This window comes from Lepisma saccharinum, chromosome 16 (assembly GCF_977018435.1).
Source record: "Lepisma saccharinum chromosome 16, izLepSacc3.1, whole genome shotgun sequence".
NCBI classification, from domain to species: Eukaryota; Metazoa; Arthropoda; class Insecta; order Zygentoma; family Lepismatidae; genus Lepisma; species Lepisma saccharinum.
Genome location: NC_139244.1, coordinates 1245321 through 1265816, shown reverse-complemented (window position 1 = coordinate 1265816; position 20496 = coordinate 1245321). Strand labels below are relative to the sequence as shown.

Genomic DNA, 20496 nt, shown 5'->3' with positions numbered 1-20496 from the left:
TCTGAGCAATGATAATTATACTTACTTTGTGAAATAACTGACTCGGTTACTTCAAGTAATGATGAATGAAATTAATTAATTACTTTTACAGGTAAATTTTCATGTATAATGATACAAGACTGATTATAGTGCAAATTGTATAATTCTAGGTAATTATCTCTGAAAAGAGATCAACTTGATTGCAGTTCATGCATGACACATGTTACACAAGTTATATCTTATTTGGAATAAAGTCGCTGTAACTTTATTTTAAAGCAACAGGAAGCGAGTTACTTTTCAAGTGCAATATCTGTTACTCAATTATTATTTTTAAAAAGCTAACTTTCTGAATACTGGGAACTACAAAATATTTTGATTGCTCATTTGGATTCCGAGGAGCAATGAAGGTGCATTTTGTACTCTGTCCATGAAATTAGTATCTGGATGTGTGAGACAGAACATTGAAGTAATAGGTTCTGTAGTGGTAAGTGGTATTTTCGGTCAAGTGTGGATAATGGGGATTACATAAGTCCCTTTCAATATCTTCATTTTTATTCTTTTCTAAAACTATAGTGAATAGTCACTACGAATATAATGTATGCAACCGCATTAACAATATTCAAGGATTTCAAATCTTATAGTTTACAATATGTTATAGTATGTTTCTGAAGTCTCAACAAAATGCATGAATTGAACAAAAATAACTGGCCCCATGAACTAGATGAAACAAACGTACTCTAGGAATGCACTAGGTGAAAGCACTAGTTTCAGTTTTTTCCTTCTCGGAAATCTTTCACATGGCTTACAATACTTCCAACACACTCTCCCTTATTTAACTACATACTCACTTCCTTCTTTCCTTCATATCCTCACTTCAGTTCTTACTTCATCACATCCTCACTCACATCCTGACTTCAGTCCTCACTCATGCCATGCATACCTCAGATCTCACTTCAGTCCTCATGTCCTTACTTACATCCTGACTTCTTCACGTCCTCAATTCAGTCTTCACTTTAGTGCTGACTCCAATCCTTACTTCAGTCCTGAATTCAAGGATCGAATTCCAGACGTAATTCAGGATCAAATTCAGGACTAAAGTAAGAGAGCTGGAGGTCGATCCGAAAGTGAAGAGTGAACTAAGTATTGTGTGAATATGGCTTTAAGGATCGAATTGAAGGCAGTTTGTAATTCTGACAAGGAAGCTCTCGCACGATCTTGAAGTAAGGAAACCTGAAGACGTCCTGGAAGTGAAGACTGACCTAAGTACCGTGAGAGAGTGCCTAAGGAACAGCCAATTGCCAGAACTCCTTTAGCGCTTTAACTCGTGCAACTTTCGGAACGTGCCCAATGATGCAAAGCTTTTCGGACAATCAGTAAACTCTTCCCCCTTACCGAAGTCTGCTGGATTGTTGTAGATGGGGCACTGGAGCTCCACGGAGGACATGAAGGGCACCAGTCTCTCTGCCGAACCCTGGTACACGCACTGCCCCTCCGCCAGGACGTACACATGGTCGAACATCTGGAAGATGGTGGCGCTGGGCTGGTGGATGGTGCAGACGATGGTGCGACCCTGCAGGGCAAGGTTCTTGAGCAGCGAGATGCACTGGTGACAGGCCAGGCTGTCCAGTCCTCTGCCAAAGGACAAAAACAATTGTGTTATTTATATAAGATTAAATGAATATCAACATTATTGACTTGAAATTTGCATGCTTCTTCCTTCTTGGCTAATAAATATCATTCCTTTAAAGGAAAAAAAATTGCAGTTAAGCGATACCTCACAGATAGAGCTCGGTATGACATAAATGAATTGTAACATAAATTTGATACAACTGACAAACATACAAAGAAATCCACTAATCTGATAGACCATAGTGTTTCTAAATACTATCTTACATGAACTTAAGAAATAATACATCTCTTATTTTTTTAAAAGAAATCATGTATATACTATCTATTTTTATTATGGTCATACATGTAGCGAGTTTTGTAGTGATAGCTCAATTGACCTCTTATTATTTGCAGAAATTGCAACATGTATTGTCTTGTCTGAGCCACAGTTTATAAGCAACAGCAACACTCTCCTCACACACTTATATATTGAAGGACTCTGGTGTAAAACATGGTAAGTGGCATTTTGGTCATTCCTGAGAAAAAGGTTATTAGAAGCTATACTGTAGATAAATTGTTTTCGTGTTGTGTTTACCAATTTCAGGAGGCTTCACTGAGTCCAATGCAAATTTATTAGCATCCGTTCAACTTTTACAAAAGTTTGGAATTGTTACATTGTACACGTACAATTAGAATACATCTGTAAAATACAGGCATAATATAATATAAGATACAAGAGATAGTATGAGGTACAAGATATAATATAAAATAAATGCATCCTCAATGTTATTTTCTTGAGACAAATTGGCTAAAAATTTGGTTTCTATATTCAATGTTTGCTTCAACTGCTATGACAGTATGTACACATATATACACACAAACACACATTGAACATTAAATAGTCACCTATATTTACATCTAGATAAATGGAATCAAACAGCAAACAGTTACAAAGGGAAAATAAAAACCTAATGATAGGGCAGTTTTATTTTGTTACATTATTGTTCTTATTCCTGCCACTTATGGCGTTAATGTACTGTTGCACTGTGTAAAAACAATGTTCCCTTAGGAATCTTTTTAGATGTAACTTGTATACTGGCAATGACTTTATGTTTTTGAATGCATCTGGTAGCATGTTAAATAAGTGTATACCATTATATGTTACCCCTTTTTGGTAGAATGTGGTATTGTGTAATTCCATATGTAAGTCATTCTTTCCCCTGGTGTTGTAGGTGTGGTAGTCCTAGGGTTACCAGACGTCCTGTTTTTGCCGGACATGTCCTACATTTTAGGCGTATGTCCGGCGTTCGGGAGGAATTTGAAAAATATCATAAATGTCCTACATTTTGAGCGTCGCATAATATTAATTAGGAAAATAGGTAACAGAAAACAAGTCATGCAAGTTACAAGTCTATGGACTGCGCTTCCAAACTAAATAGTGAAATTTATTTCGATTCAGCAGTAGCGTACGCAGGATTTCATCAAAAAGGGGGGGGGGTTATTTCAAAAACATTCTACAAATTCACATTACCATTGTTTTATTATAATACTTACAATTAATTAATTAGTTTAATTACTACTAATAATACTACTAATGCAGCTGCTGTTGCTACTTATATCACTACTATTATTAAGTAGTAGAGATCTTCATAAATATATTTATGAAAGCAATAGAACAAAATTACCTTTTTTTGTTTTTTTGTTACGAAATAATTGTCTAGTCAACTGTTATTTGTATATGATAGGTGAGACATTTGAAGTGTAAAGAAAATCCATAAAAACAAGGAAATATATTAAATTTATTGAAATAATCAAAATATGAGACTCATTCAAGGGTCTGCGGTGGTCTAGTCTGACAACCTCGTGGGAGATCCGGGTTCGATTCCAGGAGTTGGTTGGAATTTATCCAGCCTTGTCTCTGCACCCAGCCTCATATAAATGGGTACCTGAGAGCAACCCTGGGGGATAAGGCTGCCGGAGCATGGTGCTGATCACATCCCTGCAAAATGGCCGAGATCGAGAATGCGTGGGTTCCAGCACACCACATGTGCCTTCATGGCACGGTGCTATATGCACGGGAAAATTTACAATACCTTTACCTATGGAACTCACCCAGGATGATGATGAGCCGCGAGAATACATATTACCAAATTCCACTGAGTCTATGTTTTCGTTCAAAAATAAGTTTATAGACATTCCAACACGATTATCACTTCTAGGTGATTCACAAAACACTTCTTCAACATTATTTAATGATGTGGACATAGACTCAGCATCACTTGTGAGTTCACAAGGGGATGCAAAATCAGCACCGGGAAGAACGTTTGTAACAACGTCGGCACACTGCGACGAAGCAAGGAATTTTCACAATTCTCACGAGAGACTGCGCGACTTTTTGCAAAAGGATTGCAAAATTGAACTTGGTGGCCGCTTAGATTGTGTTTGGAATGTTGTTTTTCTCCATGCTGCATTGGAATAATAATTCAAATTATTATTAGTATTATTATTACTGTTGCAGATCTTTGACTGTGATAAATTAGCCATTTTTAATTTTTTCTACAACATTTTCCATAAGATTTCAAAAGCTCAAGGGGGGGGGGGTTAAACCCGGTAACCCATCCTTGCGTACGCCACTGCGATTCAGTCATTGCCCAAAAAGAAAAAAAGTTTGTCCTGCCATTAAACAAACGGGATAACGGAAGCAATTAATGAACAAAGTTTTGGGACCAATTTCTGATAACGTCACTTTCAATGCCTGAGCAGAATTTCTTGCCTTAGGGTTTATACTGATGGAACAAGGTGTTGCCCATTCTGATTCAATATTCAATACAATTTGATTGTAAAGCAGGGGTATAGAGAACAAAGTTATTTTGGGTGTCTGCCAGTCAAGACATGGAACTCAAGAAAAAGTCAAGAAATCAACAAGTAGGTCAAGAAGTCAATAAAAATGTAATAAATTATTCTTGTGGTCAAGAATTTTTGCTATCATAAAGACAAATTGGTTGATTTAGTTTATTTTAATTCATTTTTTCTGTCCCTTTGGCTAATCGGGAAGATGAGAATTAATGATGGTAAGATAAGATGGCTGAAGGGACAGTCACAAACATATAGGGACAACCGACACAAGCCCCACATAAGATTATACTTGCTGCGCGTCCAAACGCCAAAGCCTCACTTGTCTGCCAAAAACAGTTCAGGATGTATTAATACGAGAAAGGATATCTAATTCTCTTCTTAAATTCAGCTTCAATTTTTATCTTAACTGGTCCTTTGGTAGGGATTTTCATTAAATAAATATTCATTTTCTTAATTACTAATTCCCAACTTTACCTAAGTAGGAGTCGAATAAATAAACGTTAAGAAAAACGAAAAAAAAGGTCTAGAAAAGTCCAGAAAAAGTCAAGAATTCTGCATATGTTATTTTGGTAGACACCCTGTTATTAAACTAAAAACTACCCAAGATGAAACTTCTGGAACCATTTTAAATTACGGTAATTGCTGAATATTTGTTTGCCATTACAGGTCATAATTGAGAGAGAGTACTTTCATTACCATCAGCACAACAGAATCACGAGAGAAATGATTTTTTCATAAAGTCTGTAAAATGTTTGATACTGGTCGCTATAACAGCCACGGTAGCTAAGTCGTTAGGGCGTCTGACTACCATACGAAAGACCCAGGTTTGATCCCCGACAGGGAAGAACCGGGATTTTCCCCACCTGTTTGAGCAGCTCTGGCGCCCACCCAGCATTATATAAAGTGGGTACCTGGAGGAAAAACTGGGGGTAAAGGCAGCCAGGGGCATGGTGCTGATCACAACACACCCACCTTCAACTGTGATCAAGAAAGTGTGGGGCCCTAACCCCACACCACCCTATAGCCTACACCTTCATGGTGCGGCATAAGCTCCGACTCTATGGGGTTTGGGGTGGGGGGGCTCTGCCACATGAACTTAACTTTAATACACATTTGAAATGTTCTAGACCATCAACTTTGGGGGATGGGCTATGACCAGAGACAGAAAAACACATGAATTATTACTATATACTAAGTATATAATTATGAGTATTGTTAACATTTTTACAAAAAAGAGTTTCAAAAGAAGATGTGCATGAAGTAGGAGAGTGGGTGGGACGTTCGGGCTACAAATGGCTCTCACATGACATTCAGAACGAGATGATTCATATATTAAGGAGATCTGCTTTGAGCTCCGTGGTAGCAGATATTAAAAGTCTGAAATATTTTGCTATTATGGTTGACGAAACTTGTGACATATCCATCCGTGAACAATTGACATTTTGTATTCGAACTGTAAATGACAATTTTAATATTTTTTGAGGAATTCATGGGCTTTTACGAGATTCCGAACACTGAGGCCAAAACTTAAAAAAGGGAGGGAGTGAATCATTCATTAATTTATTTCAGTGATCAGAGCCCCCCCCAATAATTTTGACAAGTCGGCGCCCCTGTGGTGCGGTGCATAGCACAGGGGGCACTTTATCTTTTTTTTTTTTTTTTTTAATGGTCCCTCTCATTTCAATGAGTTTGACTGTCCACTCTAACATAAGTATAGTTCGACTAAACCTGAAAATGTGATGTGATAAAAATTGTCTCCTCTGAGAAGTACCAGTTAAATCATGTAGTAGGAGTTGCATTGATTAGTATGATTGCAAGTTTTGAAATTTTGCATTTGAAAATTCATTAAGAATTTCTTTTTTTTAAAACTGAAAAGTGTCATTTATCAAGTATTATCTAACGTGTTCTACAGAAATATGTATTATTTATTGAGAATGTTTTATGTCCTACACTTTGACTTAATGTCCTACATTTTGGGACAGCATGTCCTACATTTCCCTTACAGAGATATGGTAAACCTAGGTAGTCCTTATTTGCTGTGGGTGTATTTTGACAAATTTTCATGCCTGTTAGGATTTCGTATAGGTATATGCATGGAACTGGCAATATCTGTAATTCTCGAAATAATGGTTTGCATGGTGCATCTGTTGGAGCATTTGCCAGAATTCTAACAGCTCTTTTTTGTAGTCTGAATAATGTAATGCTTTTGTTCATGTTTCCCCAAAAAATGATGCCGTACCGTAGTACAGAGTAAATGATGCCATAGTATAGTGTTTTTGCTGCTTCTAGATTTACTACATTTCTTACTGTTTTTATTGCATAACAACACCCACTAACCTTGTTTGCTGCAGCTTCAATATGTAGATCCCACTTGAAATTTTCAGATAGTTGTACGCCAAGGAATTTTATGTAAGATACATATTCTATGCTCTGATTTTCAAAGTTAATTTCTGGTGTATCACTGCTACAGCTGTTGATTTGAAATCTAATTGCATTTGTTTTCTTAGTGTTTACCACAATACCAATTTTTCTATCCACTCTGAGATGTGCGTGATTGTGTTCTTTATGTTGTGTTTTAACTGTTCCATTATTTGTTCCTGCTATAAGAATGGTTGTATCATCAGCAAAGAGAGTTGCATTTGCATCTTTACAGTTCTGTGGAAGGTCATTGATGTAAATTAAAAAGAAGTAAGGGTCCTAAAATGGATCCTTGGGGTACACCATATGTAATATGTTGTTTCTTTGATAAATAATTTTCCTTGTTAGCCTATTAGCCTCATGGATGTGAGTTATTTCTAATATTTGATTCCTATCCCTTAGATATGATTTAAACCATTTTATTTCTACTCCCCTGATTAGGGTGACCAGACACATACATTCAAAAAAGAGGACAAAGTCATAAAAAAGAGAACACCGCAAAAAATGGCTATACATTTGCCATTACTCATAATTTAATCAATATACAAAAATCTTACCAACATTTTCCTCACAGATGCTTTTCAGAAGAACTCTTTCTGTTTTTTTTTAACAAATTACAAAGAATATCTATAATTTGAATCACAGAATTTTACTCCCTTTCTAATTTTTGGATATTAGACTGAAATATCTCTACAAGTGAATGCAAATGTAAGAAGTAAGATTCGCTTAACTTTTTTCGAAGAGCCAAATTAAAATTTTAGGTAGTTTGGATTGGGTAGAGAAATATGATTTCAATGCCACGAACATTTCTAGCACTCTTTCAACAGCAGGGGAAATTGGCAACCACCTTACACTTTACCCCATATTCATTTCTTCCATCCTTTAAAACTTGATATTTTCTTTCGCTTCGTTATTTCATGAAAGTAAATATTACTTAATAATAAAAATTCTCACTACGCATTTCTGTATCGCGTATGTATAACTCGAAAAGGAACTGGCCGACCTCTGTGTTGGAATGGTTAGCACACCCCGCCACAATGCCAGAGGCCTCGGTTTCGAATCCCGGCCTGGGCACGTGTGGCCTTCATCAAAATCATCATATTATCGCTCATACTCATCTTTGCGATTAGCCAAATGTGACAAAAAAGCGAAGTAAAATAAACCAAATCAATCAACCGAATAGGAACTGCACAGACTACACGCGTTCCAGCAGTCTCAGCGCTTAATACTAATGACTGGGGTGCGGAAATTTGCCTATTTACCTTTTTTCTTCCTTTGTAGTAAACCATAAGCTTTCATGTTTAAACTTTAAAGTTCGTTTCATGGAGTTCCTATTCCGAAAACACATTTTTACAGTGCCTATAAATTCCTAGTTTGATGGTTAGTTGCAATTTTGCTTAATCGTGCCAAAAAATGGATAGATATTCTGCAATTTTTCCATACTTCAGCTTTTTCTTACGTGCATTTCGCTTTCCCTATATTGAAAAATGTAAGGCTTTCTTGATGTTGTACTGACTGAAATCTGGAATTCGCCAGATTTGATGGTCTGAATTGGAACATTGTTTTAAATATTCTTTTGTTACAATGGTGCAAATTGTTTATTCATCATTTGTTCATAACCGCACAGTCGTTAGCACAAGCTCTTCTTGTGAGAATTATTTTAACAGACAATTCCCCGCAAATATGAATTTCGATCAAAAGAATATTATTAGTATGTTAATCGCTAGCACACTTTTATGTATAAACTGAAGTGCTAATACAGTATAACTGTGCATTGTAAGAAGAAAATTTAAATAAGTTCACATCCATTGCCTATTTTAATGTCTTTTTTAATTTTAGGGTGCCTTCTAAGTGCCTATTTTCATGCCTTTTCTTAGTTTATGGTGTTTTTAAGTGCATATTTTCATCATTTTGGTGCCTATTTGACTGCCTAACGTGCCCCAAATGAAGCATTCTGTATGCAGCACATTTGCTATGGTCAATGCTATACTCTTTCCAAAATAGGAGAACATTTAGCGATTTCTAAAAAATCCGCCCGGACGCCGGACAGTCACCTGAAAAGGAGGACATGTCCGGATAAAAGAGGACGTCTGGTCACCCTACCTATGTGTTTCATACTGGTCCATTTTTTTACCAAGATTTTGTGGTTGACACTGGGTGCGTTCCGAAAGTCTTAACGAAACGAACGCATTCAACGAAAATAACTGGGCTCCTGAATCTGGTGAAACCAGTTATTTTACAGACTTATGGGACACGCTAGGCGAAAGCGCAGGCGCAGCGTTTCGTTTAGAGAAAGTTTCCGCATGGCGTCAGCGGAAGGGATGTCCTTATGGCAAAAATAAACTCTTATTATGGCCACTGTTACTCATTTTAATCACATTCTAAGAACGGTCAAGGCATACTTATCTTGTGCATGTTGCTTCATATCGCTATCTGTTAAAATTATAATACATTTTCCGAACTAGTGCAGTTTGAATCCATCAGCACGCGCTTTGTCTGCAAGGAGCAGACGATTTTCACGGAACAAACCAGCATCCTGGCCCGTGCGTTTGGTGAATCTCGTTCTTGCACGAAACGCACGGAATGCGACTTTTGGGACAGCATAATGAAACCCAAGAAACGCACAGAAGCACTTATGGAACGGCCAGTTACCATAACTCGTTTAACGCGTTAAACTCGTGCGACTTTCGGAACGGGCCCACTGTTAAATACTTTTGTTCCTTACACAGTGTTCTTTTTTATCCAAAATTTCTCTAATTGCTTCTGTGAATGTGTGTATAGCCAATTGTGTAGATTTTCCTTTGCAAAAACCATGTTGTTGTTCTGAAATGATGGAAAATTTGTTGAAAAATGTTATTAATCTATTTTACATAATCCTTTCGAGTATTTTTTAAATGACCGGGAGAAGCGAGATTGTTTTTCAAGCGACTTATTAAACTAAATATTTCCTTTTTGTCTGCAGGGAGTAAGTATATACTAGAATCAACTTTAGTTATATCACTAGTTTTATAATTTTGGTTTTGGATGTTTTTGGTTATTTTTTCTACTATAAGCCCTCGTATATTTTGAGGTTGACGTTCATTTTTCACGGGGGGCATGGCCTCATGTCCGTGCTGGCGGATTTTTAAAAATAATAATAAAAACGAGAAAGGGAATAGTGTACCTTTTCATAACTATCGCATGTTACTCTTCCTTCAACAAGAAAAATCAACAGCCAATTAAAGAGCACAGACAAATATTTTCTCGTGCCACGCAGCTTTTAAGCATCATATCACCTCTACGAACATGTAAAGGGACCTTCCTTGCCCATAATATAATTTATACAGAAACAAAAGACTTGATCGAAGAAACTAACCGTCCTTGAGAACACAGGGTCAAGTTTCCCTTCTCATTTTTTTGGTATTTCTTTTTTGTTTTCTTACGCAAGAGCTTCGTCCGTTCAAAAGGCCTGCCTCCTAATGAAAGTGGAATTTTCCCGGCCTGAGCATGGTCGACAACTCCTTTGGGTTAAGGTTAACTCCTCATCCCACCGGACAACTCATCAGCTCGTGCCTAGTTGCGGTAGGCGTTCGTTGAGGTTGTGCAACGACTCTTGTTCACTGCCGAAGATAGTTGGACTGAAGTCAATGGCACCACTGTAGTCATAAGCTCCGTCTACAAGAGGTTGCAAAAGAACAGAAGGGTCGATAAAGGACAAGTGGTTGCAAAAGGACAAAAGGGTCGATAAAGGACAAGGGGTTGTAAAAGGACCAAAGGGTCGAAAGAGGACAAAAGGGTCGATAAAGGGCAAGAGGTTGCAAAGGGGCAAGAGATTGCAATAGGGCAAAAGGTTCGAAAAAGGACAAGAGGTTTCAAAAGAACCAAAGAATCGAAAAAGGACAAGAGGTTGCAAAAGAATAAAAGGGTCGAAAATGGCCAAGAGGTTTCAAAAGAACAAAAGGGTCGATAAAGGGCAAGAGGTTGCAAAGGGGCAAGAGATTGCAATAGGGCAAAAGGGCCGAAAAAGGACAAGAGGTTTCAAAAGAACCAAAGAATCGAAAAAGAACAAAAGGGTCGATAAAGGGCAAGAGGTTGCAAAGGGGTAAGAGATTGAAAAAGGGCAAAAGGCTCGAAAAAGGACAAGAGGTTTCAAAAGAACCAAAGAATCGAAAAAGGACAAAAGGGTCGATAAAGGGCAAGAGGTTGCAAAGGGGTAAGAGATTGAAAAAGGGCAAAAGGGTCGAAAAAGGACAAGAGGTTTCAAAAGAACCAAAGAATCGAAAAAGGGCAAAAGGGTCGATAAAGGGCAAGAGGTTTCAAAAGAACCAAAGAATCGAAAAAGGACAAAAGGGTCGATAAAGGACAAGATGTTGCAAAGGGGCAAGAGATTGAAAAAGGTCAAAAGGGTCGAAAAAGGACATGAGGTTTCAAAAGAACCAAAGAATCGAAAAAGGACAAGAGGTCGAGAAGGGACCAGAAGTTGCAAAAGGACAAATGGGTCGAAAAAGATGGTAGCAAGAGGACACGAGGTCGCAAATGAACAGGCCCTTGTCCCCAAGTCGCTCACACTTACATCTTACATGATATTTTTCACTTAGCTCTTGGTCAAGGCCAAGGTTAATTCGAGTTCCGGTTTGGTCAGTAAAATACAAAGTTCCGTGACGTCTTATTTCCCGCCCAACCTAGAGGAAGGTGCCTTGTCTCATTTAGCAGCCTTTATTATTCCCCCGGGCTAGACAACAAGACGAAGAGAGAATGAAGAAAAGCGACAAACGTGTCTCTTTTCTCTTGTGAAGGGACAATTGGGTAGAAAGGGCGCATAAAAGCAAGAAACTATGAAAAGTGAATTAAGAAATTAGGAAATTATGTTCTCTATTCCATTTAATAATAATAATAATGATGATGATGATGATGATAATAACCCGTTGCGCAACAGCACATCGAGGGCCAGTGGACTACCTAGCGACTGCGGGCCTCATTCCCACCCGTCGAACACACGGGTCTAAATCCCCGGAGGGAAGTTGTTACGCTTACCTCAGGAGACCCTAATACATAGATAGATAGAGAGAGAGAGAGAGAGAGAGAGAGAGAGAAATGAGAAAGAGAATGACAGACAAACATAGAAAATAAAAGTGAGAGAGAATAGACAGAAAGAAATGAGAAAGAGCGGACGTGGAATACCGAAATTTCAGGGGCAAACTATTTTTCAAGGTAAATTATTTCCCTTTTACACCAGCAATACTATTGAACGTAATAACAAGCGAGAAGGAACTTACGTCGTCGGTTCGTCCAGAAACATGATGAGAGGATTGTTGATCAGCTCCAGGGCGATGGACAGCCTCTTCTTCTCCCCTCCAGACAGGGAGGCCGCCCTCGTAGTCTTGTTTTCTGACAGCCCCAAGGTGCTCAGGATGTCGTCGATCTGCAAACAATCCAAGAAAACAATCATGTTTTTCTTTCAGAATATGGCGTATTTAGGAATTCAGGATTAAATTCAGGACTTAATTCAGGATTGAATACAAAACTAAATTCAGGATTGAATACATGGCAGAATTCAGGATTGAATACAGGGCAGACTTCAGGATTGAATACAAGGCAGAATTCAGGATTGAATAGAGAGCAGAATTCAGGATTGAATACAGAGCAGACTTCAGGATTGAATACATGGCAGAATTCAGGATTAAATACATGGCAGAATTCAGGATTGAATACAGGACAGACTTCAGGATTGAATACATGGCAGAATTCAGGATTGAATACAGGGCAGACTTCAGGATTGAATACATGGCAGAATTCAGGATTGAATACAAGGCAGAATTCAGGATTGAATACAAGGCAGAATTCGGAATTGAATACAGGGCAGAATTCAGGATTGAATACAGGGCAGAAAAAGAAACGGTAGACAAATTGTCAATCACCATTTTCACTCGGTCTGACAAAATGTGATGATGATACATTGAAATAAGAACGTATATAAGGGCCTCCTCCATGGCGCAGTGGTAGCGTCATCTCCTTGCAATAAGGTGTCCCGGGTTCGATACCCGGTGGAGGCACAAGTGGTTCGGATCCCACTTTAAGCTGTAGGTCCAGTCCCGATTAGCCTTACTGTGCATAAAGTGGACTTAAAACATCAACTCAACTCAACAACAAGAACGTATATAAGTAGAGAACAACATTTGCTTCCAATCAACACATTTCCATCCCTTAAAACAACACAGAATGCAGGGGTCCCGGGTTTGGTACCCGGTGGAGGCACATAGTGGTTCGGATCCCCAATTTAAACTGTAGGTCCAGTCCCAATTAGCCTTACTGTGCACAAAGTGGACTTAAAACCCCAAATCAATCAATCAATCATTCAACACAGAATGCACAATAAAACAGTCCCCATCCCCTCCACTCAAAATCCAGTCATTATGGAACCCACAGAGCTTCCGTAGACATGGCTAACCTGGGTTTCCCCACCGCCGGTGGACTTTCCCGAACCACAGCCTGCAGGGAAAGACTGCGACGAGAAATTCCCTTCCAAATTACACGCTTTCACCTCCAATGAGCCTAATTCGCTTGTTACGAACATTCTCCTACACAATGAGCATTACGGGAAAGATTTTATTGCGGTTTCACTTTTCATATTTTTTGCTGGATCAGTGTTCGGAGGGGGGATGGGGCACCGGAACTGCTTTCCCCCAACCTCCTTCATTGGTACCATGTGGATTCAATCAGACAAACAACCTCCTCCCCACTGTTTGCAATACACTACAGTTAAAATTTAACAGCCTGCATGTAATGATCAAATATAGCTATACAGATATAAGGTGAGGTTCAACTTTTCAGCCCAAGAATAATACAATTTTAATAGTTATAATTTGATTGTTACTATTTTTTTTTATCAGTAAATACATAACCAATAAAATTTTCTCTCTAAACAATTGGAATCTAAATATTGGCTTGATGTACACTCCTGTTCACAAAAACTGTCATGTTGTATAAAGTTGGACAGTTAAAGTAAAGATTGTACATTAATTAGGCTATATTGACAATGACAATATTAGGTTTACATTTTTAAAACACCTACTTTTGTATGTATCTGTGCAATATTAATGTAACTTTCATAACATTTTGAACCAATGTAGTGTTTTGATCAATTTTGATATACTGTATTGGTTTTTTTAATTATACAATTAGTGCAAAATGTTTACTAAGCCAGTGGGAGAGGTCTCTCTATTCTTTATACATGGCCATGATGCCTCTTCCTCTCTATTTTGCAAAAAACAGGATACAACTGTGCCTTTTTTACTTAAAATATTTTACCGTGCATGAAGATAGAAAATTATAAATTGCAAGTGCGTACACATTTTGACACTATCGAAGGGACGGCGGCAACGTTCGTGAACATATACAGTGCGCCCACTTGAACATTTCCAGCAAAAAGTCGTTGATTGTTGCAGTACATTGAATACATATTATTAATTTATTACAACGTACGGAAAACCGTTAATAAAATATAGAATGGGACTGTGCTTTTGAATATAATGGAACCCCACGAAGTATAATGAAGAATGTTAAATTAGGAAGTTTTCCCTTCAAGTGACAACATTGACCGAGTGTCCCGTCATCAATTTCATTTAATGATCGTTAGACAAAAATGGCTTAAAACGCGACGGAAGACAATACAAATAAATGGTGATCTCGTTACCTTGCCGTAGAGGGTGTAATTTGCAGATGTTCTCCTAACCGGAACATTTTTCGCTTCTTCAAGGCAGGAATGCCGATCAAAGGCCTTGGAAATCTCCAGCAAGAGGAAGGAATACGCCTGGAGGTCATGCTGCATGCACGACTCTGGAAAAACCTTCAATGGCGGATAATGTTGCAGCTCGTTTGCAGGATTTTATGACCCATCTTTTTCAAGAATGTAACATTCATTATATTCCATTGTTGCAGAACAAGGGATGTGCCCGTGTGCGCTGGAGTACGCAAGATTTGATTTCGGAGGGGGCTGGAATTGTATACACGGTTGCGTTCTAGGAGGAGGGAAGAATACACAATTAAATATTTAAGAATCACTGTTTTTGACCTTCGTTTTAAAAGTTGTTCAATGACCAAAATGGTAATTGGGGGTCAGTTTAAGAGATACAGCGTGATTTAAAAAGATGGACTCAATTTCGTATTGCTATATTTCCTTAACTATATATTGTATGTGAATGATCTACATAAATTAAGGTATATTACTTGGATACGTGCCTGTCTGAGTATATGGAGTGTTCAGCACTGCCCATGCCAAAACTCGAACCAGGGAACTTCAGTTGGCGAGTCGCGCTTAGCTACCCAGCCGATACCAAGTGATCTGTCGGTCTGCCCCTGGTTTCGCCTGATTGTTCACTTCTGTATTTCTTATTTGAAAAAGCCTATTACGTTGTTGATAACTGCTTAACTGTTAGGAAAATATAAGAATTTCATTTCAACATTTGAACTTACAATCCGTTTCTTTTCCTTCCTTGCCACCTTGTTCGCCAGTTTTAAATCCGCCGCCAGCGTCATGGTCTCGCTGACAGTGAGCAGCGATTGCAGCCGGTCTTCCTGCATGATGTAGCACGACAGCTTCCGGAACGTTGCGAGGTCTCGCTCCGCCCCGTTCGTGTAGACAGCGCCAGACATGCCGGACATTCTGAAGAGAGATGGCGAAACAAATTACAAGGAAACAGTTTACAAACCACAGGAGGAGACGGGATCTATATTCCGTTCACGGCAAGTACGACGTCGGTGTAAACAAAGTCATGTGACCTGGAAGAGATTCTATCGGTTGATTTCGAAGGCAGCTGTTTTACATCAATGGTCAGTAACTATGGACGAGCCGAGTCGAGAGTTAATCATTGAACAAGATCACAAGTAACGTGCTTTTGTTTACACTGATTTCGGTTTTGGTCTGGAAGGACAGTAGAATATATGTACATATACAGAGCATTCCCTGACATTCTCTACGAGACTCGGTAGCAAGCGGCCCGGCATCAGCGCTTGTCTTTCCCGGTGAACGATGAACAGTCGCACGCTACAGTGGGTTTCGCTCTCCCTGCCTTCGCTCTCTTTCCCTTTCTGTTGACGTTGCAGACTGACGCCAGTATAATCCTTCCTCGGAAGTTGTGTCGTGTCCGTGTGTTGAAGATTGTGACTTAATATGGCACCACAAAAGTTTACATTACAACAAAGGATTTATCTTGTCGAGTGTTACTTCGGAAAGAGGAATTTTGGAGAAGTGCGACGACGTTTTGCAACGAAATTTCCTGGTGTTCCCGCTCCACATAGGACCACTATGTTGAACCTCGTAAAAAGTTTAGAGTAACAGGGTCAGTTCTGAATAAAAATGGAAAGGAAAACCCACGTGTACTTACTGAGGAAAAACTCGATGAGATAGGACAAAGGTTAGAACAGTCTCCTCCGAAATCTATCCTCCGCTTCTCACAAGAAACGGGTGTTTCAAAAACCACAGCATTAAGAGCCACTAAAATTCTTAATCGGGAGAATTACAGTAGACGAACTTGCACGTGTCAATGCCAATTTTCTTCGGAGATGCCAGGAATGTGTTGCAGCAGAGGGCTGCTTGCGGCCGAGTCTCGTAGCGAATGTCAGGGAATGCTCTGTAGTATATAATAATAATAATTGTTAATTAATATTGGTTACCTTTTGAGGCCACTCTGTATATATATACCCAGGCCTCAATCTCGTATATTATGATGACCTCCTTGGCAGAGTGGTTATTACAGCGCGCTATGAGACACCAAGGGTCCCGGGTTCGAATCCCTGCCTGGGCATGGATGTTCCTTGCGAATGTCACAAATTTCATCATATTATCACTCATCCTCATCGTTGCGAGTAGCAGAAAACGACGCTAAATAACAAAAATAATAATAAGAAAGTCTCCATGTCGAAAAAAACAAGCATCCCTCCAACCACACTCAAACCCCAACAAATACCCGCTCAGCTACACTGATGGAAGTTTCAAATTTAGGATATTCTACCGTTAAAATTGAGCCTCTTAATTTACAAAAACGGACATAATAGTTTTTTTCTCATGAGCGCATGCGCATCCATATCGTCACACATCTGTGTGATGGATAGAATCAGAAACCATCATGGCCTCGGTAATCACTTCTATTTTAAATAAACCCGCACACGTTAATATAGGGATATGTTGCAGATATCAGCCACGTAAGAAAAAACTTTGAAACTTAAGTTCATAAAGACAGACATATTTTTAAAATTACATTATTTACGGTTAACTATGTAATGTTCATTAATACCAGTTAATACTTTAAGAACGGCCCAGGTCAATTTTTTTTAGACTGTCATTTGTCTAGTCAACTTTTTACAGAGTACTTTGGACAAGTTTTTCCATGCATACCCAGTATAATTGCTAGCTGTTCAACTTTTGTTTTTCTTAGTGGCGTATTGAAGATTGTGACCAGATTGTAATTAGGCTATTTGTTATGTAATGCCTCAAGGTTGAGTTCTACAACCATTCTTCGAAAATGACGTTGGTTTCTACCCAGTTCAACAGATTAAATTTATCAGTGGCCAAATAGCGAACTAAAGTGAACAGTCTTTTGTTTTCTCCTCTCGCTTCCACTTCGCTCGTGTCTGTGTGCCCAGTGTTGACGTATTCATTGCACACCGCAAAGGTAAAAGTACGAGATTTAGATATAAAAATAAAATTAACGGTGCATATTACATTCAAAGAAACATTGTAATATCAACTAAAGTTTTGAAAAGTCACAACATATACAGTTATGTTCAATTTACAAAATTGAAGAACACAATATTCTTCGAAACGTTTCTTGTGAAGGATGGAAAGCATAGACTGATTGATTTAGTTTATTGTCACTTCGCTTTTCTGCTACTGGCTAATGGCGAAGATGAGGATAATGGATGATATTGATGAAGGGACACTCTCAAAGAACAGCCATGTCCAGGCCGGGATCCATGGACAGAAAGAATAAAGAATGAGTGAGAAAGGAATGGGTGATAAAGAAGAAGAGAAAAATACGCAAGATACAGAGGGAAAAGATAGAATAAGCGAGAGGTAGAAAAAGGGGGGAGGGAGAGAACTAGTTAGTGTACATAAAACGTCTCTTAAGCCGGAATCACACGGAACTGGACTGGCTACCCATTTGCTACTTTTCGCCTCACACGAAAGTGACCGTACTTGTCAATAGAGTTTTGTTCCCATAAGACATTGCGCAGAGCAGACAATCTCTGTAAAGATGGACGATCAATTTGAAGAATGTTGTAGGAGAATTTCTGCTTTGTGCTTTTATAATAAATTTAAAAAGAAAAGCATGGACTAGAGATTGGCTCGAAAAAATATAGTAATCAATGCGTACCGAGCAAGCTTTTTAATTAACTCGGGTATGCATATTCATACATGAGATTCGCAGGAACCAATCAAAAATTTTAAAAAAATCAAACATTTAGTTTAATACACTTGCAATAATAAGGATTTTCATTTTCGGCTAATCATATTTGTCACGTACGCATCTCATCGCTTTGCATAAATACCTAAATACGGGGGTCACTATTTATATTTTGAGCCTTGGCAACTCTGATCGAAGTTAGGCGCGATTTGACGTTTGCACGGAATCGTCTGGCATTATTGACCATAACGTACTTCAAATGTTTTGTCAATAGCTTCATTTGTGTTGTTTATGTTGCCTTGGAGATTGCGCGACAACAATAAAATGGAATTAACTCGTGGACATTTTCGTGCGATGATTTTTTACGATTTTCGACGTGGATTATCAAGACAAGAGTGCATCGATTAACTTACTTCCACATTTGGCGATGAAGCCTCATCCTTTGCCACTGTGAAAAGCTGGTATAACGAATTTAATCGTGGCCGCCATTAGCTCACCGACGAGATTCGCGAAGGTCGTCCAAAATCAGTTGTTGTTCAAGAAAACATTGATGCTGTGCAAAACCTAATACTGCAAGATCGTCATGTGACATACTGTGAGATTGAGGCAACCATAGGCATTAGTTCCACCAGCATATATAAAATATTACATGATCATTTAGCTGTGAGAAAGGTATGTTCTCGTTGGATCCCACACAATTTGACAAAAACTCAAAAAGACGCTCGCGTCAATTGGTGCAAACAAATGCTCAATAAATACAATCGTGGTGCTTCAAAAGATGTTTATAAGATTGTAACAGGTGACGAATCATGGATATATGCATATGAGCCGGAACGTAAACGGCAGTCGACTGTATGGGTGTTTCAAGATGAACCCAATCCAACAAAAGTTGTTCTCGCTCGAAGCACATCGAAACAAATGGTCGCCTGTTTTTTCGGGAAATCTGGTCATGTGGCAACTGTGCCTTTAGAGGAACGTAGAACGATCAACTCTGAATGGTACACAACAAATTGTTTGCCAGAGGTCTTCGGTCAAATACGGAAAACAAACAAACGCCGTCGGATCATTCTTCATCAAGACAATGCCAGCCGTCACACATCTCGTCTAACAACCGACTTTATGAACAGTCAAAAAATCGAATTGATGGGTCATCGGCCGTACAGTCCTGATTAGGCACCCAATGACTTCTTGTTCCCGAATGTCAAGAATAAATTGCGTGGACAACGATTTTCGTTGACGGAAGACGCCGTTGATGCGTTCAAAAACCATATTATGGAGGTGTCTCAAGAAAATTGGAAAAACTGCTTTGACAAATGGTTCGAACGAATGCAAAAGTGTATTGACCATAAAGGAGAATACTTCGAAAAACAATAAAGCAGTTTTCAATGACAAATTCCTGTTTTTTCATTGTTAGGCTCAAAATATAAATAGTGACCCTCGTATTAATGAACGGAACACGAACGCACTGCACGTCATCTCTTTATTTTTTTTATCGAGAAACTAACAAAACCAGCCAACACTCGGAAACCACAGACAAAAAAACTCTCCTTTGCGAACTCACAGATTATCTTCACAAGGTCAAACTTTGCTCTGATTGGCTGTTCCACAGAATCCAGTCGAGGAGAGCCAGTAGCAATTAGAACATGTTCTATTCCTCCAAACCAGTCGAGCAGCCATCCAGGTAGGTAGCCAGTTCAGCGCCAACTAACTGGATATCCAGTTCCGGTCTTTATATCCGAGACATTAACTAGAGAGTAAGGAATTGCTGAAACGTGTTCAATGATGAAAGCGAACCGTTACCTGTATCCACTGAGAACGTCCAGCAGGGAGGACTTTCCGGCTCCCGATGGCCCCATGATGGCGATGAGCTGCCCCGGCTGGAATTTCCCACAAACATCCTTCAGGATGGTCTTCTCTCCTGAAACGAGACGAGTACAATAAATATTGATCCAGTTTATTTTACTTCACGTTTCTGCCACGTTTGGCTAATTGCGAATGTTGGTGAAATGAAGGGACATTCACAAACAAATATGGACAGCATATAAACACAAGTCCCATGAAGGGCCATGAGTACGGACGCCAGAGCCTCGTTAGTCTGCATTCGGGTGTCCAAAGGGGGACCCCTTACATCCGGGGAAAGGCATTAACATTACTAGAGCATTCCCTGACATTCGCTACGAGACTCGGCGGCAAGCGGCCCGGCATCAGAGCTTGTCTTTCCCGGTGAACGGGTCCGCGACAGTCGCTTACATTA

General features: G+C 39.0%; 1 protein-coding gene across 1 annotated transcript in view; it reads right to left on the bottom strand.

Annotated features, from left to right (window-relative positions):
• LOC146000186 (ATP-binding cassette sub-family G member 1-like) overlaps positions 1-20496 on the bottom strand; it is an 84524-nt gene that overhangs the window by 14840 nt on the left and 49188 nt on the right. The window contains exons 2-5 of the mRNA XM_083137544.1: positions 20043-20160; positions 15313-15502; positions 12117-12262; positions 1372-1610 (exon numbers count right to left, since the gene is read on the bottom strand). Of these exons, the coding sequence (XP_082993670.1) occupies positions 1372-1610; positions 12117-12262; positions 15313-15502; positions 20043-20160 (693 nt within the window). The remainder of the gene's footprint in view (positions 1-1371; positions 1611-12116; positions 12263-15312; positions 15503-20042; positions 20161-20496) is intronic.